Source organism: Pipra filicauda, unplaced genomic scaffold (genome assembly GCF_003945595.2).
Source record: "Pipra filicauda isolate LSUMZ 115617 unplaced genomic scaffold, ASM394559v2 scaffold133_size2016399_pilon, whole genome shotgun sequence".
Lineage (NCBI taxonomy): Eukaryota > Metazoa > Chordata > Aves > Passeriformes > Pipridae > Pipra > Pipra filicauda.
This window is the reverse complement of record NW_024103807.1, coordinates 1,070,168-1,087,888: the sequence shown is the minus strand read 5'-3', so window position 1 is coordinate 1,087,888 and position 17,721 is coordinate 1,070,168. Positions and strand designations below refer to the sequence as shown.

At 45.2% G+C, this 17,721-nt stretch overlaps 3 protein-coding genes across 3 annotated transcripts in view; all 3 read right to left on the bottom strand.

Moving 5' to 3' along the window:
• Nucleotides 1–69: 69 nt before the first annotated feature.
• On the bottom strand, nucleotides 70–7,031 carry PSMC3 (proteasome 26S subunit, ATPase 3). The gene is made up of 12 exons (XM_027719631.2): nucleotides 6,844–7,031; nucleotides 6,674–6,754; nucleotides 3,805–3,930; nucleotides 2,944–3,048; nucleotides 2,787–2,849; nucleotides 2,188–2,325; nucleotides 1,917–2,060; nucleotides 1,547–1,695; nucleotides 954–1,050; nucleotides 663–808; nucleotides 412–493; nucleotides 70–289 (listed from the first exon to the last, which is right to left on the bottom strand). Exons 1-12 carry the CDS (start codon nucleotides 6,868–6,870, stop codon nucleotides 179–181), a joined length of 1,269 nt encoding a protein of 422 aa, XP_027575432.1. The 5' UTR covers nucleotides 6,871–7,031; the 3' UTR covers nucleotides 70–178.
• Nucleotides 7,032–7,372: 341 nt separating this feature from the next.
• On the bottom strand, nucleotides 7,373–17,195 carry RAPSN (receptor associated protein of the synapse). The gene is made up of 8 exons (XM_027719632.2): nucleotides 16,669–17,195; nucleotides 13,668–14,006; nucleotides 12,254–12,412; nucleotides 11,873–11,971; nucleotides 11,646–11,768; nucleotides 9,024–9,077; nucleotides 8,201–8,400; nucleotides 7,373–7,458 (listed from the first exon to the last, which is right to left on the bottom strand). Exons 1-8 carry the CDS (start codon nucleotides 16,882–16,884, stop codon nucleotides 7,386–7,388), a joined length of 1,263 nt encoding a protein of 420 aa, XP_027575433.1. The 5' UTR covers nucleotides 16,885–17,195; the 3' UTR covers nucleotides 7,373–7,385.
• The window catches only part of CELF1 (CUGBP Elav-like family member 1), a 68,439-nt gene continuing 64,647 nt past the window's right edge, over nucleotides 13,930–17,721 (bottom strand). The window contains exon 15 of the mRNA XM_027719621.2: nucleotides 13,930–14,006. The gene's annotated coding sequence lies outside the window, so the exon portion shown is untranslated. The remainder of the gene's footprint in view (nucleotides 14,007–17,721) is intronic.

The window sequence follows — 17,721 nt, the reverse complement described above, 5'->3', positions numbered from 1 at the left end:
ACGTTTACAACCCCCCTTATACAAATGTAGAATCACCGAGCAAGGGCGACAGCCCCAACACATCACGGATTAGTTTTTAAAGGGAAAAAATGCTTTATTTTTTCCAGACAGAAAGTAAGTGATACAGTCCAGTCCAGTCCTGTCCTCTGCCAAGGCCACAACCTTGACTGGGCAGAGATCAGGCATAGTACTGCAGGTTGGCTTTTTTCTTTGCTTGAACCTCCAGGATTCCTTCCATGTAGTCCTCGTGGGTGAGCTCCGTAGCTCCACGGCGGAGAGCAATCATCCCCTGCCCAACGAGACAGTATTTAGAAAGGGAATGTGAGCACCACATCAGTTCCAAATAATTACGCCACATTAGCTTTCACATTTCCCTCCCATCAGTGCTGGCTGCTGTAGAGGAGTACTTACCGCTTCAACACACACAGCCTTGCACTGGGCTCCATTGAAATCATCTGTGCAGCGAGCCAGTTCCTCATAGTTCACGTCAGGGCTGATATGAGCAGAAAAGGGGAAAAAAAAGTCTAAACATGTACCAAATAAAAAAAGCAAGGCAGGGAGTTTCCTTAACCCAACAGTGAGCTCTCAACAAGTGACTGCCAACTGCTTCTCAGCCCTGAGGTACCATTGTGAGTGACAAACATAGCCCCAGAAGGCCATACCTGACATTCATCTTGCGTGAATGGATCTGCATAATTCTGGCTCTGGCCTCCTCATTAGGCATTGGGAACTCAATCTTCCGATCTAATCGTCCAGAGCGGAGCAAAGCTGGGTCCAAGATATCAACCCGGTTGGTTGCAGCAATCACCTAAGTAGAAGTAGGATCATCAGTGAGGCACCTGGAGAACAGGCCTCTTCTCCCCAAGGATCCAACAAGCTTCTTCCCTGGACATCATTTCCATCCCCTGCTAGAGTGCCCTGGACCTCAGCAGCACTCCGTGCCAGATCCCAACCTTGACTTGCGTGTTGGGCTGGAAACCATCAAGTTGATTAAGCAGCTCCAGCATGGTCCTCTGCACCTCCCGATCACCAGCCTTCTCACTATCAAACCTGAGGAGGAAACAAGGGTAAAACTATCAGCATGAACCTGACCAACCTGTCCCTATGTTTTCAATCACATCAAAAGACAGAATGACTGTAGTTCATAGTCCTTGGTCAAGGGCTTCCAAATTTCTCCTTGAAACTACAAGGAGTCCTACCATGATGAGGACTGCAACTAGAATAACTGTCAGCAGCACCTGAGCCTTATTCAGTCCTCAGAGCTGAATGTGGCTTATGCTGCCCAGGCCCAAGTAGTAAAGGAGAGTGAACATCTCCACGTGCCTGCTGCAGTGATCACAAAACAGTTTTATACAGCAGGAGACTACCAGATAGATATCAATTTTCATGAATGTCACTTGTGAGCTCAAGGATTGTGGCAACTGCTATGTGCAACTGCGTTTACACTCTTGTTTCTAAGCAGACCATGCTTTAAGCTAGGCTCTGCTCACATACGCAGAGAAAGGGGGCTGCTCCCAAGAGCTTTACAACATGGCCTACACCTCACCTTTTAGTGCCAATGGCATCCAGTTCGTCAATAAAGATGATGGAAGGAGCTTTCTCCTTCGCGAGAGCAAAAGCATCGCGTACCAGCTTAGCTCCATCACCAATGAACATCTGCACAAGTTGTGGACCCGCAAGCTTCAGGAACGTAGCCTGGGAAGTGAAAGAGAATCCTATACCTCATTTCTCAATAGGGTCAGTTACAAGTATTATAAGAAGCCCTTGATTAAAACAAGCAAGCAAGCAAACACAAAAGAAAATCTCAGCCTTTGTAACACCCATTTGTATGTATGACCCCCCTCTCCTTGGAGGTGTTCATATTCTTTGTCAGGTACTATTCTACAGCAGCACACACTTTTAAAGGTTCCTTTTACCTTGGTCTGGGCAGCACATGCTCGAGCTAAAAGTGTCTTCCCTGTTCCTGGAGGCCCATACATAAGGACTCCTTTGGGTGGCTGTATACCCAAATTTTCAAATTTCTCCTTATGATTCATTGGCAGGACAATGGCCTCCACGAGCTACAGCAAAAGAAAAACATTAATACATAAACCCATTCTTCTCCACAGATCCAGGCTGCCTGCTTTTAAGTTGAATTTCAAAGACTGTTGTCCTCCATCACACCAGAAACTATACATTAAGTATCACCTCTTGGATTTGTTTATCCAGCCCCCCGATGTCACTGTACTGCTCTGTGGGCCTCTCATCCACCTCCATGGCTTTCACCCGTGAATCATATTCAGTAGGCAGAGTCTCCAGGATCAAGTAAGAGTCTTTGTTCACCCCCTGTAAACACAAGTGCTTTGCTTTTAACAGGCCCTTCAGATAGCAATTAATAAACATGCAATCAAAGATGATTTACTAGACCTCAGGGATGCAGGAATAACCAGCTTTGACACTGGTGCTCAACAAATCACCACAGCTTGGCACAGTGAACAATACCACAGTTAACCTACCACATTTTAAAAGAGTGGTCCAAATTACTTACAATACAAAAGACTAGGTTTAGAAAATTTACTAGATGATCTCTGAATTTTCAGCACCTACTTTTATGTGTAAAGAACACACATCCTAAACTACTTTTCTATACTACAAATATGATTGAACCCATAATATCTTTCTAATAAAATTTTAGTAAAGAAATGGTCTTGGGAAAACATGGACAGATTTGTTTCCTTTCTAAAGGGTAAGACATATGCAATTTTCTCACTACCATCATATCTAACCATCACAACAGCATCACTCACCACCAGGTCTCCAGGCTTCAACTTCTCAGCATCAACCAACCCAATAACGGGTAGGAAATATGTCTGTAGGAAAGAAACCAAAGTAAGCAAACCCACATGTACTAGGAGAAGGTGCTTTTCATCACTCCTCACACCTGGCTGGGGACATGGATCTTACTTGACGTGTGGAGGTCTTGATCACAGCACACTTGCCCTTTCTCTGGGAATCCAGGTCAATGTTTGCTCCATCCTCCTCCTGGTCATTGGGGTCAACATCCAGCAGCTGAAAACCAGAGTGAAAGGCTTCATGAAAATGTAAACAGGCTAGCAGAATGACCCCAGGATTAATGCTTCTAAATTACATGGAGTGGGAGAAGTAAAACTTTCCATCATCCATCAGCAGTAGAATCCTGAAAGCATTAAAGCTCTCCTGTAAAAATCAATTTCTTTCTTTCCTCAAGAAGCAGCACACAGCAATGCACAGAAAGACTCTACAAAGTTCAGAACAAAGTAGTAGCTAATGGCAGTGATTCCTCCTCCCATAAGCAGCTCACATTGAGTTTAAAGTTCATTAAGTTTTAAAACAGTAGTACAAACCAATCCCATTTTTAAAAATAGAAAACTATCAGCATTTTTTCCTATAATAAAAATTACTGAGTTACAAAAAGAATATGATGTAGTAACAGAGCCACTGCCTTTCATTTGTGTCACAAATGTGCTGTGTCACAAGTTGCAGAGAGCACGTACAGAATTTCACATGCCCAAGTCTACACTTAGTGGGGTTGTGTCACCCTCTGATAGCTGCTACATACAGATGAACAGTAGCCAAAGCTTAAGGAATGACCCAGACAAGAAGTGGGCAAGTGACGTGCACTTCCAGGTCACAAACAGAAAAACCTGAAAGTCCTGGCTCCAGAAGCATCAGTAGTTTGAGAATACTCCATGTCCTGTATCACTGCTGAGCTCCCCTCCCTTTCTCCCTGTCACTATATACTGCACACAAGTCTCCTGTCACTGCAGAAGAGTCCACCACTCTCACCTCAATAACATTGGAGACAAGGTATGGCAGGGTTTTGTTCACTTTGATCTTCTCACTGTTCTCTTTGATCTTGTCTTTCATGGCCTGAAGCTCATGGGTCACTCTCAGTACTTCACTCTTCATGATCTGGAATTGGTACACAGAGAAAAGAAATAGGAATAGTATCAGAAGACAAGATAAAATTCATGTATTACTCCAAAAAGTAAACAGTTATAAAAACTAAAATCTTAGGAAACAGTGGGTATAAAGGGAAATGTAATATAAAAAGAGGAAAACCCAGAAAATTAGCCAAAACGGGTTAGGAATGCAGGCTGATCTCTAATTAGAGAATTTCTTCCCAGTGTCACCTGGTAGCCTTAGTCTGATCAATGCATCAGCTTACTGGGTTGCAATGTGACCTAGGTAACGATATGACCCAGACAAGGCACCTGTGGTTTGGTTGTGATTTTTTTTTATGTATATGTACCCAGGTACTACATATACACACGCAGGCACCCATATACACATGCCTATTTTACAGTTATGTTTTGTAGGGGATTGGAACTAGATGATCTTTAAGGTCCCTTCCAACCCAAACCATTCCATGATTCAGCCTGGAGAAGTTTCCAGGGAGACCTCATGGTGGCCTTTCAGTATTTAAAGGGGTCTTGTAAGAAAGATGGGAACAGACTTTTTTTAGTAAGACCTGTTGCAATAGGATAAGGAGTAATGGTTTTAAACTTAAAAAGGGCAGATTTAAACCAGATATAAGGAAGAATTTTTTTTACAATGAGGTTAGTAAAACACTGTAACAGGTTGCCCAGAGAGGCAGTGGATGCCCCATTCCTGGAAACGTTCAAGGTCAGGTTGGACAGGGCTCTGAGCAACCTGGTCTAGTTGAAGATGTCCCTGCTCATTGCAGGAGGGTTGGACTAGATGACCTTTAGAGGTCCCTTCCACCCCAAACTATGATTCTACTAACTGTAAGGGAAAAAACCTATAAGAAAAGAAGTTCTGTACTCACCATCCAACAGTAAGTACGTTTATACTCAAGACTAACATACCCAATACAGGTATTTTGTAGTGCTGTCTGGGTGATGCCCACATGTTTTCCTCCCTTTACTGGTTAGTCATACAGTTTGAAAACAGTTTGTGATCCCCACTGAAGTGACTGTAGCACCAAGAGGTCTCAGGAGAACTGGTCCCACCTGAATTGGTGTGATTCTGTTTCACAGGGAAATCCACTCTTCTCTGAGAAAGTATCTTTTTAAAACTCTTGATGCCTAAACATAATACTGTGCTGTAACACATTCACAGGACAAAACTTTTACAGGAGCCAATACAGAATCTGTTACATAAAAATGCAAAAAACTTATAAATTTGGTTTAATAAAACAGACTCTAGGAAATGTTCAAGAAAAACTGCATGGGAGGATGCCAATAAACATTTTGCAATTATGAAGCTCTTACTATAAAATGAAGAAGGGTACTTATACTCCTTACTGTATTCTGTAATTTAAAAATAAGACACACATTTACCTTTACTGCCCTTACAGAATAAGAAAGTTAATAAGTCAGAATTACTTGTGGAGCCTAAAGCAGTATAAGATGAAGTTGCTCTGCTGAATTTATGAAATATTTTATCTCAATACTGCTAACATCAGGCAGCAGACAAACGTATACTAAAGTTACAAGTGCTCTTTTATGCAAAATGAGTCTATCTTGATACAGGTCTATCTAGTTAATATCTTAATGAATAAACAAGACAAGAAGATGGAGTGTATTATCGTGATGTTTGCAGATGACACCAAATTGATGGGCATAGTCTCAAGGGCAGGACTGCCACTCAGAGGGAACCTGAGAGACTGGAGAAATAGGCACACAGGAACCTGACAAAATTCAAGGACAAATGCAGAGCCCAGTACCTGGGAAAGAAGTGCACCTTGCAATGACACAGGCTGGTGATTGGCTGGCTGGAAACCAGCTCTGAGGAAATGGACCTGGGGGTGTCCATTGACAGCAAAGTGAACAGGAGCCAGCCAGCCATGTACTCTGACAGTGTGGCAAACAGCATCCCAGGCTGCACTAACAGGAGTGAAGGCAGTAGATGGAGAAAAGCGATCAGTCCCCTTTACTCAACACTCGGTCCAGTTTGGCCCGCCCCATACAGTAAAGACATTGATAAACTGGACTGAGTTCAGCATAGAGCCACCGAGATGGATAGGGGACTGGAGCACAGCCCCTCTGAGAAGTAGCTGAGGGAAGTGGGCTTGTTCAGCTGGAGAACTACTGGGAAAGGTATTAAGAAGACTGAACCAGACACTTCACAGGAGTACAACAGACAAAGACTGAAACAAGAGACGCTCAGCCTCTGTGTAAAGCAAATCTTTATCCTCACGAGGTCTCTCAAATGGCAGCACTGAACATCCAGAGAAATGGTGCAATATCTGTCTTCAAAGGCTTTCAAGATTCAACAGGATAAAGCCCTGAGCAGCCTGGTTTACGGCTGACCCTGCTTTGAAAAGGAGCTCGGCCTGGAGGTCTTCTCAAGTCCCTTCCAACATGAACTACCCGATGATCCCACTTGTGTCTCAGGCTACAGAACAGATCTCCTGCTCCCCTGTGCCTACGAGGCAGGCAAGACCATCCAAGGCTGTGTAGAACAACCACCCACTCAGCTTCCCCGGGCTTGCTGTCCCAGTGTTTCTATCCTCGAGAATCACCACTCCTCAATCTGCCGTTCTCGATCTAGTTAACCGCGTCTTACTTTCCGCTGCCCCGTGGCTGTGCTAAGCCCGCCCCGAGCTCCAGCAGCGCGAGGCTTCCAAGGCCGGACGGCCCGGCCCGGCCCCGCCGCGCTCCCCGGCCCGGCGGCGGCCCCGGGCCGCTACCTTGATCTCACTGTCGAGGAGGCGGGTGCGCTGCACGATCTCCTCCGTGGACATCTTCAGCACCTCCTCGCCGACGCCGTCCTGCGGGGGCACAACGGCAGCGTCACCCTCGGCTCGGTCTCGCCCCAGCCCCATCCCCGCCGCCCCCGGTCCCAACTCCGGTCCCTCACCTCCGACTCATCCCACACCGACGCCATTTTTCCGCCGGGCTGCGGACGCGCACCGCGCGGCGGGTTCGGGGCGGCAGATTCCGCACTGCCCTCGCCCGCTCAGGGCGGGAGGTGGCGGGACGGGGGGCTCGGGGGTCCCGCGGCCCCTTCTCTCCCTTGGCGCTGCCACCTCCCGGACCGCGGCCCCGCGGCCCCGCCGAGCGCGGACGTGCCGAATCTGCCGGCGGGGCGGGACGGGAGCCGCCGGCGGGTCACGTGCCGTCCCCAAATCTGCTGAGTGATGGCGGCGGCGCCATCCGGGGGCGGGGCGGGGGCGGTGCCCTGAGCCCGGCGGCGGAGGCAGCCGGGGCGCTCTCCCGGAGAAAGCTTTATTACAGTCAGTGCCCGTACAGAGGAGCGAGAGGGAAGGCGGCGGGGTCGGGCCGAGTCGCAGTGAGCCACGCGCAGGAGAGGCCGAGGACGCCCCCGCGGCCGCCGGTGGCTCAGCGGGGCCCGGGAGCGGCTCCGTCAGTGCCCGCGGCACCGCCGAGCCCCGCGGGCGGTCACACGTAGCCGGGTTTCACCGACAGGCGGCGGCAGTTGGGGCAGCCGCGGGTCCCGTTGGTCTGGAGGCACCTGCGAAGGGAGGAGGTCGGTTCGGGGCGGCTCCGCGGCCGGAGGCTCCCCCAGCGCCGCTCCCACGGCTATTCCACACCACAGCTTTTCCCCATGTTCCCTACCGCCACGGGCAAAGATTTGATCTCTTTCCCACCCCTTCCATAGAGGCACTTCAGCACGTTCCTCTACAGCACTACGTTTCTGTGTTGCTGGAGGCAAATCCACAGGGTTCATCGGGCACCTCTTAACTGCCCAGCAGTCTGATCCTAATTTTGGTGTCAGTGGGAAGCTTTGTTTTTAAATCCTTAATCTTCAGAATTAAGTGTTTTGTTACATTCATCTTTCTTCTAAAAATAAAATGATGGTACAGCTAACTTCTGTCATGGCAGTAGCACAATAACAGGCTGAACAACTTCACCTCCGTGTGTCACTAGCCAAGAGAGAAAGAGGGGACTCGGAAAAAATCCAAACTGTCCCTGGGAGAGAAGAATTGATTCCCCAAGAGGAATCAAATAAGAATCTGGGCTGAATACCTACAAAGTGAGGACATTGGTGAACAATCATTTAGAGGACAGAAGTGTGAGTGTGATGGATATTATGGCTTAATCTCACTCTTCAAGGCCATGAGACTCACAGCGCTGCAATGGGATCCTGCAAGGCACGGGTAAGCAAGACAGACATGTATAGGACTGTCCTACTCTGGGCATAAACAGCTCTTTCCTATGTCTAATGTCATGACAACAATCTTCCAGCTAATTACTTTAAGTGGAAGAAGTGGGAACAAGGTAGTGCCTGGAGCTGGTTGTTCTTCTCCCCAATGGACTCTCCACACATGCCACAGTACAGCTCCATCTCCTCCACGCATTCATGGAACTTCACTACATGGTCACGCAATTCTCGCTGCTGCTCCTTTGTGCGATAGATCCTTTCACACAGGCAGTGGAGCTTCAGCAGGCCGAGCTGCACATGGACGGAAACATAAGAAAAGTGAACAAGGTGAAGACAGACCAGAAACAGGAATAGGAACCAATACAGCCCCATCAGCCAACTGGAGAAACATCAGCAGAGAAAGCTGTGCAAGGGATAGGATCAGTCATAAGGACATTTGGTCTTTCAGCACTTCCTGCTATTAACCCTACTTCTTTGTGTCACAAAAGGTGACACCAGGTTTGAGGCACTCTGCAGCTCTTTCATCGATGGTTTTTCTGAGCTACCCACAACACACAGTGTATTTCATTTCCCTTTGCCTCCAGCCAGCACACAGCTCGCTGCTCAGGGCAAAAATGTTTTTTCAAGAAGAGACCCCTAATTCTCTAGCTCTCTGCTTGTTTCATACCTCATTCTTACTGCTTCCCATTCCCCTTTGGTTATCCCACTGTGACTCCTCGCTCACTTTTCAGACTTGCACACTGATGATTATCTGTGCAACAGCCCATGAAAAAACAAAGCAAGTCCCAAGCATTGACTGATTAATACAGACATGTTAATAGGTGATAACAAGTCTGGATACTTTAATACTTGACTTCTCATGGTGCCTGAGAGAAGACTATGAACAGTGCTGAAGAGAAGCTGTAGGATCCTACCTTGTTCCCTAGTCCCTCTGCCAGCTCCTGTGCCTTTTCAATGCTTTCCAGAGCCTGTGAATGGAGAATGTGCATAATCAGTTCTCAGTCTAATATATCAAAACCAGACTTGTATGAATGTCTTGTGGGAATTATTAAAAGAGGTACAGAGTAAAATTTGGATAAACAAGCATCACTGCAACTCTGGAGATGCAAGATAGGTGTCTGGCAGATTTCCCTCCCCTCCCAAAAGTTAATGAGAAAAGCTTAGTTTCTAAAAGACCACAAATAATCCAAGAGCTACATTTATGTTCCAGCCACACAGTGCAAATATTGGCAGAGGCTGGTGTTTCCAAGCAGAGACAATATAGACTTATTTAAACTCAGTGACACATGATCATTGGGGTTGGGATGGAGCACAAGCAAAGCAAGCCTTTTCCCCATCCTACCTTACAGGCTCATTAATCGTTGGGCAACTCCAATTTCACTTGTACAAGAGACGAGGAAAGGGATCAGCAGCACCAATACATCATGCTCATCCATTTCTTCCCTGCTGTTCATATATCCACTTTGCCTTACTTACACATAGTGTGATGTAGGAGTGTTCTGCTATCCATTTTTTAAAATCTGAAGGAAATATTTAGCATAGCAGCTGTCATACCAAATGAATCCCTACTTTCCCCTAGTTGTCACAGTGTTCCTTGCTCATTAGTCTCTCTTCTCCAGAACTAGAGATCTGCTTCATATTTGTTCAAGGGGAAGAAGAGGTCTCCCTTGCGATGGAGTAGTTTTCAGGAGGAACATTATAAAATTCTTACCCTATAATTCGGCATTACTGCTATTCTAGAAGAAGAGGACCAGATGAGATGAAAGAATGCACTGTGAACGCAGAGAAGATGGCATTAGACCTGTGGTGGCAGCAACAGCCTAGTATAAGGAACTTTTAGAAGAGGGAAGCAGGAATTGAAGGCTAGCAGGGAGAACATAACTGAGGACTGTGCCTAGGAAGACTCAGTGTTTACTGGAAAACCTTGAAATTAATGACTAAGAATCAAAGCGAAGCATGGCAGGGTGGGGGGGGGGGAGAAGAGATCTTGACAAGTCCAGGGGACAGTTTGTCTTGGACAGGAATATGAGACTGCACAAGAACGAGGGCAAGCAAGCTGTGAGAGCAACCTGGGAGGATCTGCAATAGTATTGACTACATGCAAATGAAATGGACTAACTGGCCAAGGAGACCGGGAAGATGGAGGAAGCTAGGACAAGAATAGGGACTCTGCAAGTGGAAAGTTAGCAAATTGCTTTATTAGGTAACTGGGATGAGAAGCATAAGAAACAGAAACTGGGACTGGCAAGTTGAAGGACAGGCTTGAGTGAGTATTCAGGGCTGTGACATCTAAGGAGGCCACATTTGGGCAACAGGCTTGAGGCCTCTGACCCACCAGGGCAGACTTCCCTCTAATGCCTGTAACAGAATATAAGATTCATCCATTGTCTTCTTCTGAGGGTTTTGGTGACATTAGGGTTCTGTGCAACGCTGTCACCATGCGTGACAAGTGAGAGCTGCTTCTGATATCAGAATGGTAGCAGCTGGAGATGGGATCAGCAGCTGTAAGAGTTTGATGAGTGCTCTGAATATTATCTTCTGTAGAGGCCTACCTGCTGTGTCCTGTCCCATTCTTTTGACACTGAGAAAACTTTTTAAGTCTACAGTTTCTTCTTCTATTGCTAACGTAGTGTTTACTCACTGAGATTGCACAGTGTGTCTCACGCAGCTGATTCCCTGTTGTAGGCAACTCAAATGCTGACTGCACCTTGAACTTGTCTTTTCTGACAGACATATACTTGACATCCTGGTATCTGGGATGCCTCATTTGAGCTAAAATACTTTGTGTCTCAATATGAGTGATAAGACCAAATCTTCATTGTGTCTAGACTGAAACCAGCATCTTGATGTGGCACTGCGCAGGTCTAGTCCAAGGTTGTTCAGCACTATTTCAGCGGTAACCTTTGAGCATTTAACTCTGTGGCTAAATAATGATCCTGCAGTACAATGTGCTGCATCTAGTGCAATCTGGATTATAGCACATATACATGGCCTAAGCATTTTCAAAATAAGTAACTTCATCCCCTTGCTCTATATTGACTGGTTGTCTATTCCCAAATGACTTTCTGCTCTCATTTCTCTGTTTCACATCAGAGTTTATAGGTTTAAAGTTTCTCCAGGAATTTGATGCCACGTTTGCCTACGAAGCACATGGTGGAGCTGTAGAGCTGTCTAAACATCATCATTAGCACTTCAATGAGCTTAGTAACATAACTAAAAAGTAGACAGAGGAATCTATTTCAGAGTATAAGGCTTTCTTCCTCCAATGCTGGTTTCTCAGTGTAGTGCTTAAAGTCATCACAATTGACTTATGAGGCAATTCTGTAATTTAGCAGCCTGACTCAGAATGGATGTTCCTACTATTAGTAACAAATTCCTGGCTGAGAGAGACCATTCAGAGAAATGTAACTGTACAAGCAACAGACTCCATTGGTAGAACTAAGGAGTACAGGTCTCTCCTGAACTGCACCCCCATCAAAGTGCAGACTATACGCTCCAGTCTAACAAACTTCTGTAGAACCAAGTTTGTAACTGACCTTGTCCAGCTCCTTCTGAATCATCCAGCACTTAGTCACTCCTAGCAGCACCTGGATCAGGCCCAGGCGGTTTCCAATCTCTGTCATGATGCTCATGGAAGAATCATACCGAGGAAAGGCTGTCTGCAGAAGCAGGGAGGAAAACACCTGTTTTGCTATGGCCTGCTTTTCATACCCTCTTGCTACTCCCTACTCCCTCTATCCTTCCTGGCAGGAAAGAGCTGTACCTGCACGTCTTTGCGACTGCGGTGGATATCTGCAAAGCACAGCAGACACAGCGCTTGCAGTGGCCGGTCACCATGCTGCAGGGCAATCTTCATGGACTCCTGAAAGAAATTGTCTTTGGTCAGTAGAAGAGCTTATTCCTCGTTCAAAACAGCAGGGCTGGGACCGTGCACTCTGGCCACTGAAAGATCAGCTCCAAAGAAATGGCAAAATGGCACCACCTTTTAAGGCATGGAAAGTCTTTTTCTCATGTTCCCAGCCAAGGGCCATTTGTAAACCCAAATTTTGAAGCCCCCTGGGCTACTGAAACCACAGCTCTAAGGCTGGGAGGCAGCAGGAACATCTAGAGTCAAGAGAGCTCAGTGGCTGCCCGCACCCTGTACCTCACAGCAGTCCATGGCATCGGCCAGACGCCCCAGCTTCCGGTAGGCCACGGCCATGTGATACTGGCTCATTGCGCGGTACTTCAAGCTCCAGCCCTTTCCGTAATCATTCACCAGCTCAGCTGCTTTACATGGGAAGAACAAGGCTTTCTCGTAGTCCTGTAATGCAGACAAGCAGACAGACAGCAGTCACAGCAAGAATAAAGCAAGAAGGAAACAAGAAAAAAACCCCAACTTTACTAACAATGCAGCATCTAGCAGACTTCTATACACCTTTAAACTTGTTCTGCTCCTCTTCCACAGGCTGTATTTCAGTGGATCTTAAACTGTGAAAGGTGGAATTGCCATATATTGGATTCATATTATTCTCTGGATTCAGGACACTGGGGTAATGACCCAGCAAATGAATTTGATGTAGTATGCCATCAGCTTTACTCCGCAGGAACCATTTACCCTCCTCTGTAACCAAAGGCTGAAAACTTTCTCTGCTCTTAGATCTTCTTTGCTTTCAACGTTTACATGGAGCCTTCATGTTCTTCATAGGTGAGTTGAGATCTCCCAAAAGCTGGTTATCCATCATTGCAGGAAACAGGAATTAAGAATCATGGCCTCACCCAATTCATAATAAGAAATAATACATTTCATTCTCAAGCATCTTTTTGAATTAGAATAATTTTAGAAATAAATCTTATTTTGCAATAATTATGTAAAACTTATCTAAATATCTAAAACCATTCTCAAGTTATGAGACTGCAGAAGTGAAAAAGTCCTCATTTTTTTTAATTCTCCACAATGCACAAAGGAAATCTAAACTTTTAAAATTTCCTTTCTCCTTTCTTATTTCATACTTGAAAAGTATCCAGCACAATGTTATTTTTTTTATTTTGGGTATTATAAGGGAAGGTTACTTATAGTTTTCCACAATTCAGTTGTTGAGTGTTTAATTAACAAAAATCAAGACTTAGTGAGAAAAACCTACTTGTTGCTGTTTGTAATAGAAATTAGAGCTGCCAAATCACCCCCGTGCTCAGTTCCTGCCTGGTTTTACCTACAGCTGCTTCCTGGCAGCTATTTGCCCACAACAGTGGTAGACATAGAGAATCCATGAGTTCTGGCTGCCAGCTCTGTGTGCAGACAGTATCTTCTCTGATGTGATCTTCTTTGAAGCTGAGTTTGATCTTTTCAACACATATTCACAGCTGCTTCTGCTGTGCTGTATAAACATGATATTGATCCTCCCATCCTTACTGTGAACCAAGAGTACTCCTGATGATTTTACAAAGGGATTTTAGCTTACAGTGTTCTCTCAGTACTTCACTTCCTATAGGAAAGACATAAGCTGAAATTCACACTATTTCCTGTTCTTTCCTGAATCCATGAGACAGTCACCCCTCCGTCCCTTTGGTTACCGCACCTTTATCTGGGTATAGAAGTTCCCGAGGCTGCAGCAGACCCGACACTCCAGCATCTTGTCATCGTTGTTGTGTGCGTAGCGCAAAGCTTTCTCAAAGCACTCCAAAGCCTTCTGGAAAATGCTGAGGCCCAAGAAGGCATTGCCCATGCTGAGGCTCACCTGGCCATTCAGCTGCAGGCTCACAGTGGTACCCTGCATGTTCAGGCATGTCTTACAGTAAGAGATTGTTTTCTGGAATTCACAGAGTTTCTCATTGCTGCGAGCCAGGTTTAGGTAGCTCTCTGTAAGGTAATCTGGGTCTTCCAGCTCCCGTGCTGTGTCAATCTGTACCACTGCAAACTTTAAGTAGAGAAGACAGTGTTTATAAAAATGTGTAGTTTATTAAAATACAGCTCAAGCAGCCACAGAGTAGTACCCTATACTGGAGAAGAGGCTCATCTCTGAGCAGGGCAGATCAATCAACACAGACTGAGAAGCATCATATGCATTGAGCAGTTATCTGGTGGTTTAAAAGGCCTCTGAACACTGAAGAAACCTCTCCCTCTCTCCACACAGTCTCTGGGGCAGGGAAGATGAACTAGGCTAGTGGTTAGTGCAAAAAAGTTGTTAAATGGCCCTAAAGAGAAGCACGTGAAGCAGGAAACATCTGACACAATGCAGCTCAGTTTTCTTTCGCTCAGGTTAATGTATTCCACTTCCTCTGACATTCTTAAGTTATTAGTCTATTCATAAAAGAAAGCAAGTGAGCTACTTCTATCATAACTTTTTTCCCCAATAAATTGCAGTCTTGACAGTTTTTGTTCTATAACCTTCAGGATTCAGTGCATACTGTTCTCTTAAAATCATTGCTCTCTGTTCTCTAAAAAGAAGTCTTTTTCTTTCAGACTGCAAACTCTTCTAAGCAGTGACTTGTGTTTTGTGATGAAGCAAGCACACTGCAGGCTTGAATTAGTACCAGTAGCAAAGGTAAATATTTAGCAATTTTCATTAGAGATTATAAATTAGGTTTATGGATATCAATTCCCAAGGGAATCAATTACTTCCTTTTTGTATAGTGGTAGTACATAATAATTTAAGTTACTAGAACATTTTACATTCTTCACAAAAAACCACCCAAAACAACAAACAAACTGAAAAAACCAAACCCCACCAACTATAATTGGGTATGTTTAGGTTTGTACATCTTCTTAGTTTCCCTAGTTTAGGAAGGCTGCTGTGTGGATCCACTGATGTGCGTTAGCTCAGCTTCCCCACATTCCCTTACCTTTGCACAAGTTCTTCATTATTTGCTGACTGCCACAGCTTCTCTTTTCTTGGTGTGAAGTAATTTTTCTCTCAAAAAGAGGTTGAGCATCACAACCCTGCTTAAATCACTGTTTACTTCACACCTTTAATTCTGACTCCTTTTCTCCTGTTATTTCCTCGCTCAATGACTTATTGCTTAAGTTCTTCTTTCCTTATCTTTGGTCACTTGCTGCATAAAACCTTTGGTTTGACTGAAGCCGTTTTGCCTTCCTAACACTAGGAAGAACTATAATTCACCTACCCTGATCCCACTTTCTTTCGTCTTCTCAGGTAACAAATCGATGTTCAGGTATACCGAGCCCACTCCTTTGCTTTGCTTTTTTTTTCCATGAAGCTTTCAGTATTTCCTTCGGGTAGCTACATCTTACCTTTTTTCCTTCTCTCTTCCCTAATCAGTCTGTTGCTTCTGCCACTACTTAACACAATTAAGTATTCATATGTTAAGTCTTCATATGTTAAGTCTTCATATGTTAAGTCTTCATATGTTAAGTCTTCATATGTTAAGTCTTCATATGTTTTTCAAGTATATTAATACCCCTCTTCTCTTATTTACCCTAAGTATTTGGTTTTGATATAGGGCTTTGACATGTCTATGGGTTTACTAGTAAGATGTGCCCCCCTCCACTCCAATTCTAAACAGAGCTATCAAAAACTTTTCAATGAGCTGTAGAACCTGCTGACATTCTGGGTTGAACACCTGTTTGGTTTCCCACAGACACTCCCTTCCCCTTTTGCTCTAAATGCTGAATGACTACCAGTCTGGTAAGTGGCAACCAAAACCATCAGGACAAGAATATCAAGGCCCTTTAGCAAGACCCTATTTCAGGCTGGGATAGTTTCTTAAGACTGTTACAACATCCTCTTGACTTGTCTTACAGATTCTTGAGTCACCCTCCCAAATGCTGCCTGCTGCTCTCTATATGCATCCTGTTACTTCTCAGATCCACACATCAGCTTCTTTTTGTTTATAGACTTAAACTGTTTATCCTCATGCTCTTGAATGTAACTTCAGCTTCTTTTTACCACTCTTCCATCAAGCCCCCTATCCCTCTTTCTTTCTTTCTTCTATGCTGTCCTGACAACCAGGAGCCGCTCTCTGACCTCAACTGCCAGAAATCTCCTGGAGTGTCTGAACTGCCCCACCAAAAAAGCATCATCTTTTCTCCTTTAATCAGCCCCCTTTTTTTACTAATTGTAATAATAAAAAAGCACCCCAATGTAAGATCTATATTAGATATCAGACAGAAGCAGAACAAGATAACAGACATGTTTCCACAAGACTGGTGCTTATCCTACAGAATCCACTTGGAGATCTCTTTTTACACTGACATACACAATACAGCTTGAAGTGGAGCAAAGGCCCTGTTTTCATACCTTTTCCTGAAGCCTGATAACATGGTGTGGCTGTATGTGGGAAATAAATCAAGAAAGGTCTCCATGATCAACTGGAGAACCTAAATAACCCAGGAATCCCGAGGGACCAGACCCAGTGAAAAATAGTATTCTGTGTATCTTGTGGGCTGGAGTTACTGGTCAGCACAGTGATTACAGCAGCCCACAAGATGCGCTCAATAGCTGGTATTTTCTGTTACATACAAAATACTCCCCCCACCCCCTGATTTCAGGTTCTAATCTCCAGCCACATTCCATAGTGGGTGCGACACAATGGCATGCATTCACCTCCAGTTTACCTTACCTTCAGCATGTCTTTGTATCTGCCCATCTCTGCATGAGCAGTGATGAGGCAACCCAAAACCCGAAACCTGCCAGCAGGATCCGCAGACTTCTCCAAAACCCTCATCCAGACTCGCAGGGCCTTTTCGGTCTGATTAGACTGATAAAGATGAAGTCCTTTCTCTATCTGGTGCTTTGTCTGGTCCTGACCCATCTCCCATGCATTAAAAAGCCTCATACACTAACCTCTAAGGACAGCAAAAAGGAAGTGCTTACAAGAGAACACAACTTAAAATGCCTCACTAGAGGAGGGCAGGTTGTGTGCTCAGAAGGCCCGGAGCCGTAGAAGCCGCCATGTCAGGGGGCTGGAGCTGTGGTAGGCAATGGCAAGAACTGGTTGCTCCCAAATCCAGTAGGCAAAGATCTTCCTCACTAGGGCTCCATCAGTGCATTTGCCTGTCCAATCTCATAAACAAAGACGAAAAGCACAACAGGGAGAGAAAGAGAAAAATCTCAAGCGACAGGAGTGAAACTCAATCTGAGCAGTCAGTGCTGGTCTCCTCTCCATTGGCTGCAGCTGCTCCTGCCAGTCTGCCTCACGTGGCTCCCAGGAATGCTAGTCAGGCTTCTCAGCTCCCAAGGTCACAGTGTGCCAACTGCCCACCCCTGCCCACCAATATGCAGCTTATAAATACCCCAGGGAGAGACAATTGGCTGCAGTAACAGGGATGCCTCAGTTGTCTCTTTCCTCTCTCTCTGGCCATCTCCTTTGACGTGCACTGCTGGTGGTGGGCTAGCCTAGGAGCTAGCAGACTCAGGTAGAATAGTAGGAAATACACAGAATAGTAGGAAAAATACATGCCTTTTTGTCAGGTATGAACTAGATGACTGCACTTGCAACAATGTGTCTGATACTTTGCTAGGCACAAAATTCAGCCTCCCTTTTGAAGACCGCAGCTGTAAACATGGACTGTTTCTGTGGACACAGGTCACAGATTTGCTGCAAATACAGGACAGACTTCCTAATTTCAGAGACAAGAAGCTAACAATCCTGAAAACCTTTATTCTTGATTGA